At 33.5% G+C, this 18,685-nt stretch overlaps 3 protein-coding genes across 3 annotated transcripts; 2 read left to right on the forward strand and 1 right to left on the reverse strand.

Annotated features, from left to right (window-relative positions):
- The first annotated feature begins 945 nt into the window (after window positions 1-945).
- Window positions 946-7,262, forward strand: LOC137918897 (glyoxylate reductase/hydroxypyruvate reductase-like). The gene is made up of 8 exons (XM_068761828.1): window positions 946-1,045; window positions 1,148-1,246; window positions 1,494-1,630; window positions 2,595-2,784; window positions 3,575-3,738; window positions 5,469-5,633; window positions 6,656-6,781; window positions 7,122-7,262. The coding sequence occupies exons 2-8, from the start codon at window positions 1,176-1,178 to the stop codon at window positions 7,235-7,237; spliced, it is 969 nt and encodes a 322-aa protein (XP_068617929.1). The 5' UTR covers window positions 946-1,045; window positions 1,148-1,175; the 3' UTR covers window positions 7,238-7,262.
- Window positions 7,263-9,524: 2,262 nt separating this feature from the next.
- Window positions 9,525-16,698, forward strand: LOC137918637 (glyoxylate reductase/hydroxypyruvate reductase-like). Its single transcript, XM_068761472.1, has 7 exons — window positions 9,525-9,796; window positions 10,574-10,722; window positions 11,168-11,357; window positions 13,357-13,520; window positions 14,486-14,650; window positions 15,609-15,734; window positions 16,325-16,698. The coding sequence occupies exons 1-7, from the start codon at window positions 9,615-9,617 to the stop codon at window positions 16,444-16,446; spliced, it is 1,098 nt and encodes a 365-aa protein (XP_068617573.1). The 5' UTR covers window positions 9,525-9,614; the 3' UTR covers window positions 16,447-16,698.
- On the reverse strand, window positions 16,652-18,328 carry Lamtor3 (Late endosomal/lysosomal adaptor, MAPK and MTOR activator 3). The gene is made up of 3 exons (XM_068761477.1): window positions 18,201-18,328; window positions 17,940-18,132; window positions 16,652-17,559 (listed from the first exon to the last, which is right to left on the reverse strand). The coding sequence occupies exons 1-3, from the start codon at window positions 18,242-18,244 to the stop codon at window positions 17,419-17,421; spliced, it is 378 nt and encodes a 125-aa protein (XP_068617578.1). The 5' UTR covers window positions 18,245-18,328; the 3' UTR covers window positions 16,652-17,418.
- Between the last annotated feature and the right edge of the window lie 357 nt (window positions 18,329-18,685).

Genomic DNA, 18,685 nt, shown 5'->3' on the forward strand with positions numbered 1-18,685 from the left:
CGAATAAAGCTAAACCCAGGCCGCTTCCAACCAGTCTCATCGTATGTTACAACAGATAAAATAATTTTGATGATAATGATGATATATATATAAAACGAATAAAAAGATAAAACTTGGGACGCTTCAGCTCTTCTCTAATCACAGAAGCACTTCATCAACGCCCTCATAACTTCGGCAGTATCCGAAAGTGATCCAGTTATTTTGAGAAAGATCGTGAGGATTTTAACTGGTAGGAGTCCGGCTTTCGCTGCCCCAACAACAAATGTATCCCATAAAGTATTACCAAAGGTACATTAGGAGGAGACTACATGATCTCCTCAGCTTAAAACTCATGTACAGAAGTCGCCTGACTTTTAATCTGAAAAATATAAATAAATACTGAACAGACCGTCCCTTAATCTGACTAGAAAAAAATTCGTCATAAGATTTACATTTTTTTGGAGATTACAAATTCTTCACTAATAGCATGGTTTCAAATTCTGAACTAGTTTCATAATTTCCATTTATAACATGTTTTAAATATATGTCAGTTAATGTTTGGGTAAGAACGTATGTGCTAGGATTTACATTTTTAAGTGATTACTGCTATAGACATCTATAGTTGAATCGTTGATATTTAAAACTTAGCTTCGCACCGCTAGATGGCGTTATTAAAATAAAGCCGTGGTGGAATACTTGAATTTATGACACATGAATTTAAATTTTAAAAGTGTACTATGTTTTTTTAATTTTAATTTTTTTTCATAATTTTATTTAACAAATCTCAATATTCATGCAACATTATTAAACTATTATATACAAAATCTCTATAAAATATTTTGTTAATAGAAAAATAGAGTTTAATATAAAATAATGCAAAATAACAATTTATAAAGATGAATTTTATGTAACCATAGGCCATTGTTACATCATTGAATGAAACAGTATGTCGCGATAGACTGAGTCAGAAAGCACGTGCCTCTTTTGTGACATGACCAAAATTTGTAACATTTCCATTTTTAATTATACAAAACCTTCTTTAAACGCTTACCCGCAAGACTATACCGTAAGTTTTATTAAGACTTATATTTAAGTTTTAATGCCCATTTAAACTTAAAAATAACTAACATTGTGTTAATAATTTTTAGACTTAATGTTATTTTTGCAGATAAAACATTTTTAACAGTTTATACGAGATGGCGCTGAAACGAGTTCTTATTGTGAATACAACATTTCCTGCTGTCGGATTAGAAATATTAAAGAAGAAGTGAGTATTGAATTATAAGTCTACTGGCCTTAATAAAAATAATTATTTCTCTTTAACAAGTCATTTATACCAGTGTATAATATTTTCTAATATTTATAAACAAGTAAATTATTGAATCTCAAAAATTAAAACGTGTAATGAAACAGACATGTTATACACTCAGCGCAGGAATGTTTTGTTAACCAATAATAATTAACTTTAAAACGTCTTATTTTAAATATTAATTTAATATATTGTTGTTTATTAGAACACAACCTATTGTCCTACCGTACCTTGACTATGAACCAGAAAGCTTACCAGCAATCAAAAATGCAATCAAAGGTTCCGATGCTGTTATATGGAACACGAAACATCAGCTGACGGGAGAGATATTGGATTTAGCAGGTACCAAAATAAATATATGTCATTATTATGATGTACAGTTAACAAGTATTTTTTACCCGACTTCCGGGGGTGCGAAGGTTCCGGGCGCTGGGGGTGTTAAGCCTTAAACCTTATATAAGATAACGATGATGGAAGGCTCCCAGGGATACATCTGCTCTGGCCACTTGATACTACAATTTAGCATACCGGAACAATACCGAGTTGGGAAGCCGTGGAGCTCCTAGATCTTCCAGACGGACTCTCCAAGGATCTAGGTTCAGGGGTCCCCACGAGGGGAATACGACTTGGCCGGTCACTACTCGATAATAAGCATTCCGACTCAAGAGCACCCGAAAGACTCGAATCTCGACTTTATCAGTTGTTATTATCTGGCTAAAAATACTTCCAACTTGGAAGGCGCTGAAAGCTAGAAAAACGGGTTGGCGAACCTTGTACACGAGCCGACCTCGATTCGGACCAGGCCGTTTGGTGTTAGAACGACTGTGAAATGTTTTGTAGGATACTAGTCTTAAGTTCGTCGCGTCGATTGGACACGTTTTAGTACCAGGACGACGCGGGCCCGAATGTGCCAGGTGTCATTATTTTGTAGGTGGTGGTACCTACAATCGATTTCCATTTTAAGAACTATGCGATCGTTGCCAGTTCCAAGTCTGTGCGATAGAAGCACTCAAACGAGTTCTTATTGTAAATAAAACATCGATCCCACTCTCTGTCATTTGAAATTAGTAGGAGTCGACCTCAATAAATGTAAGAAAGTACAGACAATTGTACATATTTAAAAGGAGTGCAAGTGACAACTAACTTTTTTTTTCGTCTACTTCTGACGAAAAATGACGTTTCAATTATTTTGGGTTTTCCAATGTATATTTTCCTAGAAATATAAACAGTCATAAGTAAGGGTCTATCTTTTAGATCTATTGAAAATCGTGCCATAACAATTGCTTACTTTTGTCTATATCTATAGGTCCCCAGCTGAAAGCTATATCCACAATGTCATCGGGAACTGACCAAATAAATATGGATGAAGTAATCAAACGAGGTCTTCCTATTGGCAACACCCCGTGCGTGCTGGACAACAGTGTAGCCGATATTACGATCGGAATAATGATAGCAGCTGCCAGAAGATTTAAAGAAGGAATCGATGAGATAATGAGGTAAGTATACATGGAAATGTATTTGCGCCCAGAATACATTTTTCTTTTAATCTATGTAACACTATAGTAAATGTATATATCATTGTGTGATCGTGGGATAGCACTCGCCTCTTGGACAATATTTTCTTTAAGCGCCGAAGTGCTCATTGGATTCGTTTCGTAGATCGTAAGATCCAGTGACCTGGGTAGCCAGAGGATGTCATCCAAACTACTTATGAATCTTTCATTGACGAAACCACGAAGAAGCAACATAGGTTCTCTAGCCGTGTGAGGTGTGGTACTATCTTGTTGAAACCATAAATGCGAAAATCAGGATGTTCTCTTAACCCTTTCGTTACCAGCGCTGGAGTTAGCCGGCGTCCACTGGACGACCTTTGTGTACCAGCGCTGGAGATAGCCGGGATCCATCTTATAATGTGGGTTTATGTGTTTTAATATTTATGACAGCCAAATAAATTACTAAGAATTATCCTTACTTCAATTTTTAATTAATGTACCAGTAAATATTAGTAGTAGTTATATAATTTTTAAATGTGTAATACCTAAATGAGAAAATTCTAACATCAGCCTACCGCCATGCAATGTGACACTTCGCGGCACACATGCCAGGTTCAGTAGCGTCACTTCGGCGGAACGGACTGCGGTAAGGAAAGGGTTAATGACATAAAATAATCCTTCGATATTTGCTTATAACACTGGTCACAATTATTGTTAGCCCTTGTTGATTTTCGATTTTATAGCAATAGCCGGTTTTTAACAGATAACTACACATGTTATTTTTAATTTTCAGAGGCGAATGGAAGTATGGCGTGCAGTGGACCCTCGGACAGGACATAGCTGGAAGTACAGTGGGAGTGGTGGGCCTCGGAGGGATCGGCCAAGCGGTAGTGCGAAGACTAAAAGGATTTGATGTAGCTCGATTCTTATACTGCGGTCGTAAAGACAAACCAGAAGGTACATCTGAATATTTTACACCACAGGATATGTCATATCGTAGAGGTACAAAACTTTTTTTTTGTACAGTAAGCGTGTATAAACCGCCTACTAGGTGGATGACGTAATCAGGGTCGCGACAAGATGTTGGAAGCGTATAGCTCAGGACCGTTCATCGTGGCGATCGGTGACCTATGCCTTGCAGTGACCCTCTATGAGCTCATCATGATAGACATGTAGTTTGACAATTGGCCATATTCAATTGGTGCTGGACGCTGTTAGCCGATCTGCCTTTTGCAGCTTTTTCGGACTCAGTTTGGCAGTGATGCGACAAATGTGTAAATTATTTTTTGATTCACACTTAATAAGTTAACGACACTATCTACATTTATAATTTAATTCGTTACGTTATTTCCATCTTATTTTGTACTAGCTGTGGCCGCGACTTCCTCCGCGTGGAATTTAATCATACAGTCAATAGATCTTATTGAAAATAAATTAAACAAATAGATAAAATTTTAAGTATGTTAAAATGATTTTTACACTACTTATTACTTAACACAAAGATGCTTATAATTCAATATATTATTTTTAGAGAATTTTTTATATATTTGTGAAAACTTTTAAATGATCTCCGCATATTTATGTTCTGTAAGTATATTTAATCTCGCTATAATTTTTCTGAAAATAAAATATAAAGTTGTGAGCAATTTAATGTTTGCAATATTCAATTAAAATTTTACAAACCTATCTAATGTAGACGGATTTCCAGAAGACATCAGAATTTTATATATATATACAGTGTTTTACTATTACTATTGCTAATAGTGTTTACCTTTAATGTTAATTAGGTTGTGTTCAGATCGTAAAATTATTACAACACGGTAGTGCGTAGATATGGACAAGTGTTCACAGCCGTATTTAAAGATAACCTTGTAAAATGTTATCGCTTAACAATTCGCTCGCAATTAAAAAAAAACTAACTAACTAAGACACACACAAAGTGACACATTAAAAAAAAACTTCTAATTGAAATGTATGTCGAATATAACATAAACTTTTTTCTATGACTGGTATTAATTCTTGTCTATTTAATGGAATCAGGCGTTACCTCGCGGAAGTCCATCCTAAGTAAGCAAAAGGACCAGTATTTAGCCACTTCCACATATGCAGTGACTGTGTTTGGCACTAATCGGTGTAACATAACTATGGGGATGCCCTGTGGAGGGGTGAAACACGTGTTGAGTAATTTGGCGGTGGCGGTTGTGTGATTCGCATTGTTTGCCGCATACGCATTTGTCAGCGGGCTGGCGGGCGGTGCATTTTATTGCACGACTGACACTGCATGTGCGGAAGTGGCTAAATATTGGTCCCTTTCTTATTTAATTCTTGTCCTAAATGGACAGATTCCGAAAGTTTAAATGTTACAGTTTTAATGTGTACAATTTCTAGAATAGATCATCATCGTTTAAGCAGACGTCTACTGCTGGACAGAGGCCTACCCTATAGATTTCATATAAGTCCATTTGGAGGCGCCCTGAATCCGGACACTTCCGACAATCTAAACAAGGTAATCCGTCAATCGTGTGAGTAGACTACGCTGCGGTTGTCGATCCATGGTTTCCCTGCTCAAAATACTTCTTATGGCATCAGTTCTTTATTTCAACTAGTAATTTCTATTATTAATTCATTTGATTAACAATTACCTTTTAAAAATATAGTTTTTAACAACATTGAATTATTATGTGTAGCGAAGAATCTGGGTGCAGAGCGAGTGCCATTAGAAGAATTGCTTAAAGAGAGTGACTACGTATTACTATGTTGTCCGCTTACGGGCGAAACCAAGAATCTTATCAACGCCAACACCCTCAAGCTCATGAAGAAAAACGCTGTTTTGGTGAATATTGGAAGAGGAGGTATGAATACATATAATACATAAAACACTAAAATTCGAATTACTGTCCCTGCAAACTTTGTACTACCAAAATTTATGTCGGTCGCATTCCAAAAGAATTCCAGATTGATCACTTTATACAGGTAAATTTTACATGGGTGTTGCTTGAAACCTTTATACTGAACCACATTCTGTAACTAATTTAAACATCCTATTCAAGTTCGCAGAAAGAACTCTACTTTGGCGAGAAAAATAAAAGCCTTTAGGATCTCATCATCATCACCTAGAGGACATCGACTGCTAGATATATGCCTCCCCGATTAATTAATCTGCCTGGTGTATATTACAAAAATCACTTAAAATCGCGATTGAACAAAACACAACAGCGGCGACTATCTGTCAGCGTTTGATTTAAAATCGACGTTCGAATTTCAATTAAAATGACCAATAAATGAACCAACACTAAAAAGTATTGATGAACGTAATGGCCAGTAATATTTAAAGTACGCACTTGAACGCTATACCATTTTATCAGTGTTACCTAATACTCGAAAGATATATTATCTGTGATTGACAATATTTACTGAATGCTAAAAAGATATTTTACATAGAAATAATTTAATACGTTCTTAAGTAAGAGCTTTGTTTAAACGAATGTTTTGTATACAGAATATAAATAAAAATATACCTCACTTGCTGCCAAATCATGTACGGTACACTCCTTCCAAAAATCTTCAAAAACTCCACCCAAAAAATTGTTTCAGAAATAATGAATTATTTAATCATAGTATAATAATAAAAAGAAATTTTGAATTCCGAATTACTACAAGTAAATACTATTCATTATCTGTCACTACATAATTTGTACTGCCAGATGTTACTGTCCTTTCGCATTACAATATAAAAAAAATTATATAACATATTTCGGAACAATTATTTCATATAGGAAGATTTAAAACTTGTTGACAGATGAGATTCACCCATTTTAAAGGTTTTACTACCTGTTAACAATTATCATGTATATAAATAAGTGTTATTGTACAGGACTTGTGGATCATGAAGCGTTATATAATGCACTAAAGAATAAAGAAATTTTTTCTGCGGGCCTCGATGTGGTCACGCCAGAACCCCTTCCCAATGATCACCCGCTTCTTTCACTACCTAACTGCTGTAAGTATATTAAAAATAAAAGAATTTCTTTTTTAAAAGATAAGGATTGTATTTATAATAGATTTTATTACATAAAAGACATAGACCTCCCACAGACATCGCCACGATAACCGGTCTACTGCATGCATCCAGCGAATTCTCGCCAAGTGTGTGTCGTGGCTCCATTAAACGGGGAGCTACTATTTTTCCACAGATTAAAAAATAATTATCTGCTTAAAATTAATATTATGTTATCGTTCATATATACCTTCTGTATTTAATGGTATTATATGTAAAGATTCCGACATAAATAAGATTACTTTAAATAATTGTTATTTATGAACTAAAATATTTTACTCAGTTATAGTGCCTCACCTGGGCAGCGCAACAATTGAAACAAGAAACGCAATGGCGACTATTGCAGCGAACAATATCCTACGAGCTTTAGAAGGACAACAAATGGTTTGTCCTGTGTGATTTTACTTATTTTCTGGCAATTATGTGATGCCAGAAACAAATAAAGTATTTTTTATGTAATATATATTTATTTGTTTTTCGTTTAACTCCTTTCATGGGTGGACAGGATTCTTCTTAATGTCTTCCAATGTTTCCTCTAATTTCCTCCACAATATCTCTCATTCCTTTCCATATTTCCTTCTAATGGGTGGTTGTTAGTACAAGCCCCTAGTCCCGTAGTAGGTAATTCAACGTAAGCAAAACACTTGCCTAGCCCGTGGTGCAGCGCGTCAGAGAGAAAGAGATACACACAGTAAAAAGAGAGAGTAGAACGGTAGATGCGTTCTTACATAATGAGTTTGGTTGCGTTCTAATGAACGCCACACTTCCATACATACCTCACTTCCATCGCATTACCTCCAGTGTTCTACAATTTTGCGTTTATTATTTTTATTTCTTTTTTTTATTATTTTCATTATTCTTATAATTTTGTTGTAATATATCAAAAACAATCATAACGAGTTTTTACTTCTACATTTTTAACTCAACGCAATCATATCAAAAGCGAAAGGAAAACCTTGGGTATACTGAATGTATAATTGTGAATTTAATTAATAGATGGATTAGGATAAATATTTTATTCGCGGCAGTATAAATAGGGTAAACTGCTCTATTACCGCGGTATGATAAATGGACATTAATTACTCACACACGAGATATTTTCCGATGCAATAATTATAATTTGATTCATCTAGATCTCGTTAGTACTTCGTCATTGAAACAATTATCTAAGTTATCAAGCTTATATTATTGTGCATTGAAGCATAAAGATTTCAATTCTTCGTCGTCATCATCGTTTCAGTCGTAAGACCTGCCTGCTAGACATGAGCCACACCCGTAGATTTTCAATAGGACTGATTTAAAGTGGCCTATATGCCACGACTTCCGACAATCTTCACATGCTCATCTGGTACCAAGGTACTGAGAGGTACGGCAAGACGTACTAGGCAAACTATTAAATAAATTAATTTCAAGTCATGGATTACATCTCTTTTTGACTTTAAGATGAGTCTATCGCCTGGTCGGATGATAAAGATAAAAATATTCTTTATTCAAATAGGCTGTTACAAGTACTGTCGAATCGACAATCATCATAGAATGTGGGTATAGTCAATCCTGAAGGAAGCTATTACAGACTCGAAAGGCAGTTCTGCTATGAGCCGGCGAGAAACTCAACAGTTGCTCTTTACAAATATACTTTAATAAGGAGTCCATGACAATAATTAGATTCCTGAATGAGCATAAACATTTTATTCCACACATCAACATTATTTTTGTATTATTGGATAGAACAATAAACTTTTTTCAATAATTTGTTTTTGATTTTAATTTTATATTTCCCCAGTGGTAGATCTTAAATTGTTGAATTTCATTTCATGCATAACCTCCAATAGCTTATTTTTAGTTATATCTTACGACAAACCGGGAATACCGGAGCATAATGAACCCGGACTAAAGGGTTGGCTGGACGAGCACCGTATTCCCGATTATTATAGTCTCCCGATTTTGCTTAGCGGCTTCTTTTTTCGCGATGACGTTCTCGAAGGAGACCAGTGCTGCCCATATACTTTTTTCTAGTACAGCCGCTATTATTACTAGCAGAGAAAGGTCTTGCACAGTTTTTTAAGCCAGGTCTTTGCTTAAACACCCCAGTGAGACATTCGACAACAGATTAGCGGCATTGTGTCGTGGTTTAACGTCCAACTTTTAGGTACTAACCCAAAAACCCTTGTTTTTAGTGACGTGCATATTTTATCCCGTCCGAAGAATAATCTTTAATGTAACTGCACCTAATCTGACTAGGTTAATGATACTGATCAATAGATATTCTCTTTGTTAAAATATCTATCATGAAAAAGAGACTGCATATATTCTAGCTAAATCCCACGTTTTCATATTTCATTTAGTAAAATAAAAGCTAAAAAAATATTCTTTGTTTCCAATGAATTCAGAAAATAAAGCAAATGGCCTCAAACATTCCCATTATGACTGTAGCAGCATTTAAGAGAATTATATTTTATTAGGCGATATTTCCTTAAGCCCGACTAAAGGATAATTACGAAATATTTTAATGCAGATCGGAGTTTATGTCAAAAATAATATTTTTATAAACATTGTTATTAATATAAAGGAAGCAATTTTAGACGTATACAATACAGGTCATAGTAAATCTTATACGTTGACTTGAAAGTGAATGTTATCGTAATGTTTATATATTCAATTCTGACCACTTAAACCGGCAAGCGGTCAGTTTTAACCCTGGCCCTGTACGCTCCGGCCGTCCGACATAATCTCGTTACAGTTTAACTGATAACGATTTGTTATCAAAGCGATTTTTATGCAAGATAAAACAATGGATAACAACATTCGAAGGCTACTAACTGTCTTAGTTATCACGTCAGTATTACAAATAGCACGGTCATTGGACGACGGCTTGCGAAAAAATATGACGAAATCACTTAAAGTTCTCGTTTCTTCAAATGATTTCCTCGATAGTGGAATAAAAATTTTGGAAGAGCAGTACGTATACGTTTCTTTAAAATTACTAAACATAATTTACATTTCTATCAGCGAAACATTTTATTTTGTTTAATTATTTTGCTTTAATTTATAACATTTTACACTTCATAGTTCAAATTTTTCCAACTATAATATTAGATACTAAATTTTTATTATTTCACAATCATGAGTAAAATTTTAAATTATTTTCTTAATTGCACAATATAAGTTCTTATTAGTAATATAGGTTAAATCGTACAGACTAAAAACTAAATGTCATAAGCACATGTTCATAGACTGCTCAATCCAGTATGTGATATCGATACCAAAAAAATCGTTTCTTCTTCAAGTTAATCGATATATTTCTATGATTCGTTTTAAAATTGTGTTTTGTTTATTTTTAATTATAATTATAAATTGTATAATTGTATGGAGTATTTTAATAAATTTGAAAACACCATTCTAATGCAAATAATACCAAAATAATCCGAGATTAAAAAACTTTTTATATTTGTAAGCATTGATATACTACTTTCTACTTATTTTTTTAAAATTCTTATCTGTAACTCTATTATACTCATTAGAAAATATTCACAAGGTAAACAAGGATTTTTCGATCAGTCTAGGACAGACAATGACCTCACCTGCTATTTAATATTGGCAATGCATCGATGTTAGAGCTCTTTCGTCACTAGCCTAGTTTTTTTTATTTCCACTATATTTTGAAAACATTCTCATTCAGCCACAAACAATTTAAAAGTATAGTGTTTATTTATAATGTATTTTGTTTTATTTTAGTTTTACAGTTGTAAGATGCCCTTATAATAACTTCGGCGAAGAAGGTGCGACGAAGTGTCGAGAGGAATTGATAAACCTAATACCAGGATGCTCGGCGCTCATATGGGTGTCCCACTACCCAATTTCAAAGGAATTGTTAGATAAAGCCGGTAATTTTATTCTAAAATATTCATCTAATTAAATAGTCATGAATGTCAATTTAATCATTTAATTAAACTATTCATTGTGGACGTATAGAAACGTCATCGCAATATTGTCGCCAACGTTAATCTTCTTGACAGTTCTCTTGAACGTTCTGTCAATGTCAGATGCCCTTTTTTCTCCTTTAATGGCGTCAAATAAATGCCGCCTAAGTGAAATGCATTTTTAAGTCCGTTTATTTTTTTACACAAATTTAAATTATCCATTATTATTAACGGCACTATTTTTATTTTCAAAATTTAAATGATTTTTTTCGAACTTACATCCTTTCGACTAAATTCATAATTTAAAAAATATTGAGGAAGTAAGAAAAAATTTGCTTTTTAGGTTATTAGAGTAGCGGTAACATTAACTGTCGAGCAAGATTAAATTAAATTTTAAACTGCTGCCCAGGTCCTCAGCTGAAGATAGTGAGCACGGCATCAGCTGGGTACAACCACTGCAATGTACCGGAGCTAAAAGCACGTGGCATTAAACTTTCAAACACACCTGGCGTGCTGAGCGGAGCCGTTGCTGAGATAGCCGTGGGACTTATGTTGGCCACTGCTAGACGCTTTACCGAAAACCTTGACCAGGTGCATAGGTAAAATAGTAATTTTATTATATTATAAATAACAACATACAATAATCCATAGGTAAAAAGAAACCGTCATCATCATATCAGTTGATAGAAGTTCACTGCAAGGTATAGGCCTCCTCCAGGGATCACCACGATGAACAGCTTGAGATTGCCTTTAATTTTTTTTTCATAAAAATTACATATTTTTTTAAAATTACACGATTAACTGTGGATGCTAAAAGTATGCTGTATGCATTAAAATATTACACATTTAATAATTTAAATTAAGAATTTTAATACAAGGTCATTATACTCAATACTTTAACGACAGCAGAAATTGACTTGACAACGATTATTAAGTTCATTGTATTATTAGGGTTAGCAATGTTAAGAAAATTTGTAACAAATTATACGCGAGGTGATTAAACGTGGTCTCTCACTTTGTAAACATCACAGTCGCTCAACAGATCATGGTGAGCACTATGCTTTGGATTGATTCCTCTGCTAGATCGAATTACAAATGAGGAGATTCGAAGACGAATGAAAGTTATCTACATAGCAAACAGGATTGATAAGTTAAGGTGGCAGCAAGCAGGCCACGCACCGCGCATAGTGGACAGGCTGGAAGTTGGATGCAAGCCGCTTCCAAGTTTATAAAATGTATATAGCCTATAAACATCAATCAGTGAATATCCAAATGAATGAATACGCGAGGTGAACAGCCGATTGCGAATCCCTTGCACTTTATTCTCTCTGCCATAAAGTGCGGATAGTAACAATGTGATAAAGATAATGTAAGAAAATAAACCGACGTTATCACATGACAAGCGCAGAATATGATAACAATAAATTTTAGTAAACAGTAATTGAATGATTGCTTCGATAAGATCATTGATGTAATTATCTCAACTACACTACGTTCTCAGAAACGAAATTAAACAGGAAATAAAAATACGCGATGGATTAAAAAACCGATTGATAAAATCCATTATAATAATTTTTATTAATATCTCGTTATGAAACGTATATAGGCAGAAATGTACGCGTTTTATATACGTTTTTAATTTTACTGAAAGTAATATACATTTTTGAGGTTATATATAATGATTACAACTGTCGTACCAAAAGATCGAGAAAATGACCGGTCTTGCGCTGCCGACATCCGGCGACTTTGGAGACCTATACACGCTACGTCTACCGGCTTCTAGTCTCTATTCAAGAACTTTTCCGCCAGTTGAACTAGCGATGTGCCCCACCCAGTCACTTCGGACGGGCGACTCTTCGAGCTACGTCAGTCACCTAGATTCTTCTGCGGACCTGTTCATTTCTGATTTGATCTCGGCCCAATGTTACAATTTTATAAAAAAAAATATTTACTTACTTTTTAATCAAAAGATACTTAGAAAGACCTGAGTATAAGACTCCGGGTCAAACTATAAATAATGAAACATATTATCCCTGCTGAATCCTCCCTTGCTTTTCGCTGTCATGCTGATTTTATGCCACTTCAGACAAAGACAGAACCTTTTTCAGATTATTAGTCTCTAGATAGCATTCTTTTGTTCAGCTTTTGACAGCCCTGTAGCGGTATCGGTTGAATATTTTACAGTATGTGTGATCAATTGTGCAGTAGATATATGTGAACGGATGTCTTCCTATTGCTTCAAATTTTAATATAAAATAATTATTATTTAATTGAAGACTACCAGCATTAATACTGTAGGTATTTAACGTGTGTTTTCTAAATTTAAATTACATGACATAACAGAATTTACGACCTGATAAGTTTTGTACGCAATAAGTTTGTTTTCATTTCAATTTATACGGAAAATGCTTTCGTTATAGGTGAAAATAACATGTAACATTGTTTCATGTTTTAAATACATCCACGATTTAACTTTTTGCTGTGAAATATTTTAACGGCAAATTGACATTATAGGCAGCCAAAGATTGTTTTGAGATTCAAACAAGTATTGATATATATAACCATGTTCGCAAATTATTATAAGAAATTTTTTTTCAGAGGAGAATGGGACATTAGTTTTGATAAAGTTCTTGGTCAAGACATAAAAGACAGTACAGTAGGTATTGTCGGCCTTGGCGGAATTGGTCAGGCGGTTGTCAAACGTTTAAAAGGTTTTGAAGTTGGCAAGTTTCTATACACTGGCCACAGGGAGAAGCCTGAAGGTGAGTAAAAAAACTCATGTTGACCTATAACTTTGTCTATTAGGAAATATTTTTGTTACGAAAATCAAATATTTATTTTAATATGTTATACATGCTTTCGAGATTTCGAAAATTTATCATCGAAATTAAAAATTTGAAAAAAGACAGTTACGCATTAAAAATTTCTCATCTCAAGTCTCAGTGGGCTGGACACATTGCAGCCGACTGCTGTTGAGGTCGAAAGGATCTCGAGTGGCGACTACAAGCTGGTAGACATGAACTGCGTAGGTTCTCTTTGTTCTCTTTGCCTTGTATTGGCTAAAAAGGAAAAAGAGTTATTAAACAAAGTGTCTATCCGCCGAGAAGATTCTACCAGGAGCCAATGTTTGAAAATGGCCGCCATTTCCAAAGTCCCATTACCTAAATTTCATTTACAGATACATTAAATAAAATTTAGGCATTTGAATTAATGTTACCAACTCGATTAATATAAATAATCAATATGAAATCAATTCCTATCATTGATTATCACAGAGTGATACAAAAGTCTTGTAATTTTTTTGCAAATCATACTATATCTTTTGTACCAATATTTTTAACAAGTAGTAAGTCCATTAAAAACTGATTACATGTTAGATAAAAGTTAGATTTTAAATATAGCAAGTATTCCATTGAAAAATGACTCTGCACACATGAACCTTATACTTTATCGCCTAATTGCTACATCGCGAGTCCCGTCTGACGTCACACTACAAGAAAAGAGAGAAAGATCAAGAAGTCTTTTTCGAGAACCAAGAGAGTGCAACAGGACTATAACTCATACGCCATCCTATAGTAGGAAGGCATCATGATAAATATTGAATTGTGATGCGGTTTACTTCATACTCTTTTATCTCACTAAACATAGGAACCTCTCCCTTCCCCTAAGATTCCTCCTAAATTCCCTTATAGTAGAAGTATGACTGGCATATTTTTTTCTCATACAGCCAAAGAACTTGGTGCCGAGTTCGTAAACCTGGACACTTTGCTAACACAGAGCGACTTCGTGGTACTCGCTGTTCCATTAACCGATGAGACAAGACATATGATAAATCAAACTTCGTTGGCTAAAATGAAGAAAAACGCCATCCTTATTAACGTGGGTCGTGGAGGTAAACTATTGGATTATCAATATATATTTCATTATGTTTTATGTCACTGCGTACATGATTAAGTTAGAATCCATGCTAAAGGTCTTAGTAAGACGATAAATGCAAGCCGCTTTGAACCGGTTCTTTTGGAAATATGTGGGGGGAGGCTATGTCCAGCAGTGGACATATTTTGGCTAAAATAATAATGATGGTACGTGGTATAGTGTTTTCATGTTTGTTAAAGCAGTAAATATCGCTTTCCAAACTAGTTATTATTTTAGAGCATTCAAATGTCATATTGACGACTCTAATTTAAAACGCGGATTCGCAAAAAATGTGTTAATAGATATCTTTTCTAAATTTAACTGATACTTCACAATAGCCAAATTGATCACTAATTCAAATACATAGATCTAAATGTCCGTTAAAATATACATCTTACAGGAACTTCATTCCTATTTATTTGCCGTGTTTTCAACTTGTACGAACTTGTGCACGCTTATCGATTTGAGTTATAAAACTGCGACTATAATATTTCATACTGATATATAATTCGTCCATGGAACCAATTGCAACAAAAATTAATCAATGTCTTATAAATTTCAAATAAGAACTTCACTCAGTTCAATAGTTTTCGTTCATTCAAATCCAAAATCGATTATGATTCCAGAAAATCGATATCGTTACAATGGTAAACGCTAAGTTTAAATGTATAGAAATGACTATTTTTGCGATATTTACAAAACTTACATTTTCCTACCTTTTCGGAAAGTTATTGTTTACATTTATGGCATTTAATTATATTGGAAGTGGCAAAACCATAGAGCCTGTATCTCTTTTTGGTAATAAACTCGAGTCATTCCGAGGTCAACTAGGAACGGATTTTATGAAAGTTCACCCGCAATGGAATATTGAGGGGGCGTTTATTGAATTCGAGAAGCAGGCAGGGGGCAACTAATACAATAATATGATTTTACAGATCTAGTTGACCAAGATGCTCTTTATGATGCGCTGAAGAACAAAGACATCTACGCAGCGGGTCTCGATGTTACTTCGCCAGAGCCTCTACCCAAAGACCACAAACTACTTACACTGCCTAATATATGTAAGGGTTTTTTTCTCCTATTCAAGTTCCAGTTAAAATACGTTTACAGCTTTCTTATGATGTCATTATTAATTTGTCATAATTTCACAAAACATCTAATTGTTTTATTGAGAAACAGTAAAGAAAATTGAAGAGTGTTTGTAAATAAAATATTTCATGCCAAGATATATTATCTAGAAAGCTTTCTAAAATGTTCTCTTGTAAATACAATCAGTTTCTCTCACTCCTCGAATAGAACATCCACCTATGAGGTTGACAGATGATAACTGGACATCTGCAGATGCTGAACAGGGGCCTCTTTTAATTGGTTTTATTGGCAATCAATGGGGGGCATACATACAGTCGAATGATGATGATAATTATGAACCATCCATGAAAGAGTTATCTTCACTGACGCATTATAAACTGCAAATTAAAAAAAAAGTCCTTGTCAAGGACTAAAGCAATATATAACTGTAATATTTAAAAAAACATATCTTTAATTGCCCTTTGTATAGGGTAATACTAACTAGAGTTGCCAGTTAAAATTTGATCCTGCAATAAAAAACTCATAATCATTGAAAATAAACAAATGTTATCTATTTTTTCAGTTATCCTTCCACATATTGGCAGCGCTACTATAGACACCCGAAATGCTATGGCTATTCTTGCTGCTAAAAATGTTGTCAACGCACTCAATGATAAACCTTTAATAACACCTATTCTCGAATAATTGACTATTGACTAAAATAAAGTGGTCACAAATGAGGTAGCAATACCTCTAACAATTTTTGTAAGTCAACTGAAAGGAATACTATGAAATAAATTCGTCACATCACAAATTTATCAGCAATATCTTACAATAAGATTACTCACCTGCTGCATAAGTAATAAAACCTGTTATACCAAAATATACTTAATTTCTTATCCTAATTCATTATTTTTCTTATATGTAACATTGTTATTGTATTTCTTCTAATAAAGCTCAAAAAAAGAAAAAGTAAAAATGTTATTTTAATTATTATTTATATGTGACATTATTTACAATTTATTTATAACACATATATGGCAACATTGTTAAGGGCCAAAAAGCTATAAGTTTTTAACTACACAGGGTGATGGCTTATTTGAAACAATAAATATTTGTGTAATTTGTTTCATAAAGTAATCACTCTGCCATGTTTCATTAATTTATTTTTCCAATTGGAATACCACAGGCCAATACTTCTGGCAATACAAAATTTGTAGTATAGATAGTAAACAATGATTATATTTCATATGTAGTAATCAATTTTAATAATAGTAATTTTCAAAAAAAATGTTTTGGTCTAGTATAATTTTATTAATTTACATATACACTTATAACCAATCAACCTGTGTAGTTACCATGAGACAGACATTAGATTAGAAATTGAGCACTGCTAACATTTTAGAACTTTTAGTTTGATGTCAAAATTTACATGCAGCAATAAAATTATATAAAATAGAAACATATTAATTACTCTCATAATTATTAGTTTTAAATATTTAAATTTATTGTAACAATATTTATACAAATTTATTTAGCTTTAAAAAGATTATAATCAAGGCTATAATGAAATATCTTTACTCAAGAGTTTATAATATTTTTTGTCTCATATAGACAGAAGCTTTATTCTCGCTTATTAGATATATATTAGACATAATAATTACATATGAATAAGATCTATGGTGCATCCGCAACAACAGCCGCTAAGTCCTTTAAGAATGGCTCTATTTGGCTCTCTAGTGACAATATATGGCCAGTGTTACAGTTGTCACTTCCAATGAAGGTGATAACAAGCGGCATTTTATTCATTTGTATTACCTGTAAAATTAGAATTACCTATAATCTTTTAACTATAGTAAAGACATAATAATGGATACACTTCAGAGGATGAGTTATGCAGTTAAACTAAAGCTAACAGATGTTTGGTAACTGTTGTTAAGAAAGGCAGCTCAAAAGAATGTCAATCAATACCCATGGAGAACATCTGGCCGTAACTTTAATCTTACAAAAGACAATATATGTGGCAGTAAATGATAGTGTGTTTTGCTGTTTAAAGCTTGATTTGAGCAAAAACAAGTTTCTTGTATCTTTTACTTACCACAAGACTACACAAGTGGCAGTAAACACTAGTAATGTTCACTGGTTAATAAACTAGTTTTTAGCTGAATTTACTTATAAAAGTTTAAACTATTACTTACTTGGTAACTAGAATACATGGATATAATTGTTTTATTCCTACCCAACCCTAGCTTACTAGCTTGATCTGTGGCCATGCCGAATGTCGATATAAAATTAGGTCTAAGGGCTAATTGCGGAGCTCTCTCAGTCACCGCACGCACAACGGGTACCCCATCCCGATCCGTTATTAAAATGCAGTGAAGACCGTTCACTCTGTAAAGGAAATTTATGAAAATACATTTTTTATTTCTAATTCACTTCATAATTATGTCAACACATACTTTTCCAATAAATGGTTAAGATACTTTCTAAGATCATCAACCATATTTTATTAATCAATGTCAACAACGCGAATTGTGCAAAATTATATTTTTATCAAACCAATAACATAAAAACAAATAATGACATTGATAATATTTTGACAATGACAGGTTGTAACAAAGTTGGTTGACTATTACTTCGTGTCAAAATTTCTGCTTTTTCCTATTCATCACATGTTTATAATTAGCCTTCGAAAAACATTGTCTTGAATATTTGATTTTATGTTTTATACCTTTATGTATCATATTTAAGACAAAGTAAATTGCGATTCAGATATTTGTTTTCTTTATAAAAAATTTTCCTGCGGTATCTTATGGCATGAAATTAAGATATTAAATGATCGAATTAAGGGAACGACGAACAATTTAAAAAAAATTCATCAAAGCATAATCTTTTCTCGATTTAACCAGTTTTCTTTTTCTTAATTTTAACATTGATAGCAACA

Source organism: Battus philenor, unplaced genomic scaffold (assembly GCF_028537555.1).
Source record: "Battus philenor isolate CCGP_79_NKW_IND1 unplaced genomic scaffold, ilBatPhil1.0.hap1 SCAF_15, whole genome shotgun sequence".
In the NCBI taxonomy this organism is placed as follows: Eukaryota; Metazoa; Arthropoda; class Insecta; order Lepidoptera; family Papilionidae; genus Battus; species Battus philenor.

Coding starts and splice junctions, on each gene's coding strand:
- LOC137918897 (XM_068761828.1), top strand. CDS start 1,176: ATGGCGCTGAAACGAGTTCTTATTGTGAATACAACATTTCCTGCTGTC. Junction 1,631..2,594: donor AGAGATATTGGATTTAGCAG/GTACCAAAATAA, acceptor CTATATCTATAG/GTCCCCAGCTGAAAGCTATA. Junction 5,634..6,655: donor GGTGAATATTGGAAGAGGAG/GTATGAATACAT, acceptor GTTATTGTACAG/GACTTGTGGATCATGAAGCG.
- LOC137918637 (XM_068761472.1), top strand. CDS start 9,615: ATGCAAGATAAAACAATGGATAACAACATTCGAAGGCTACTAACTGTC. Junction 11,358..13,356: donor AACCTTGACCAGGTGCATAG/GTAAAATAGTAA, acceptor ATTTTTTTTCAG/AGGAGAATGGGACATTAGTT. Junction 14,651..15,608: donor TATTAACGTGGGTCGTGGAG/GTAAACTATTGG, acceptor ATGATTTTACAG/ATCTAGTTGACCAAGATGCT.
- Lamtor3 (XM_068761477.1), bottom strand. CDS start 18,244: ATGGTTGATGATCTTAGAAAGTATCTTAACCATTTATTGGAAAA. Junction 18,133..18,200: donor CTTAACCATTTATTGGAAAA/GTATGTGTTGAC, acceptor TTTCCTTTACAG/AGTGAACGGTCTTCACTGCA. Junction 17,560..17,939: donor CCATGTATTCTAGTTACCAA/GTAAGTAATAGT, acceptor CTAATTTTACAG/GTAATACAAATGAATAAAAT.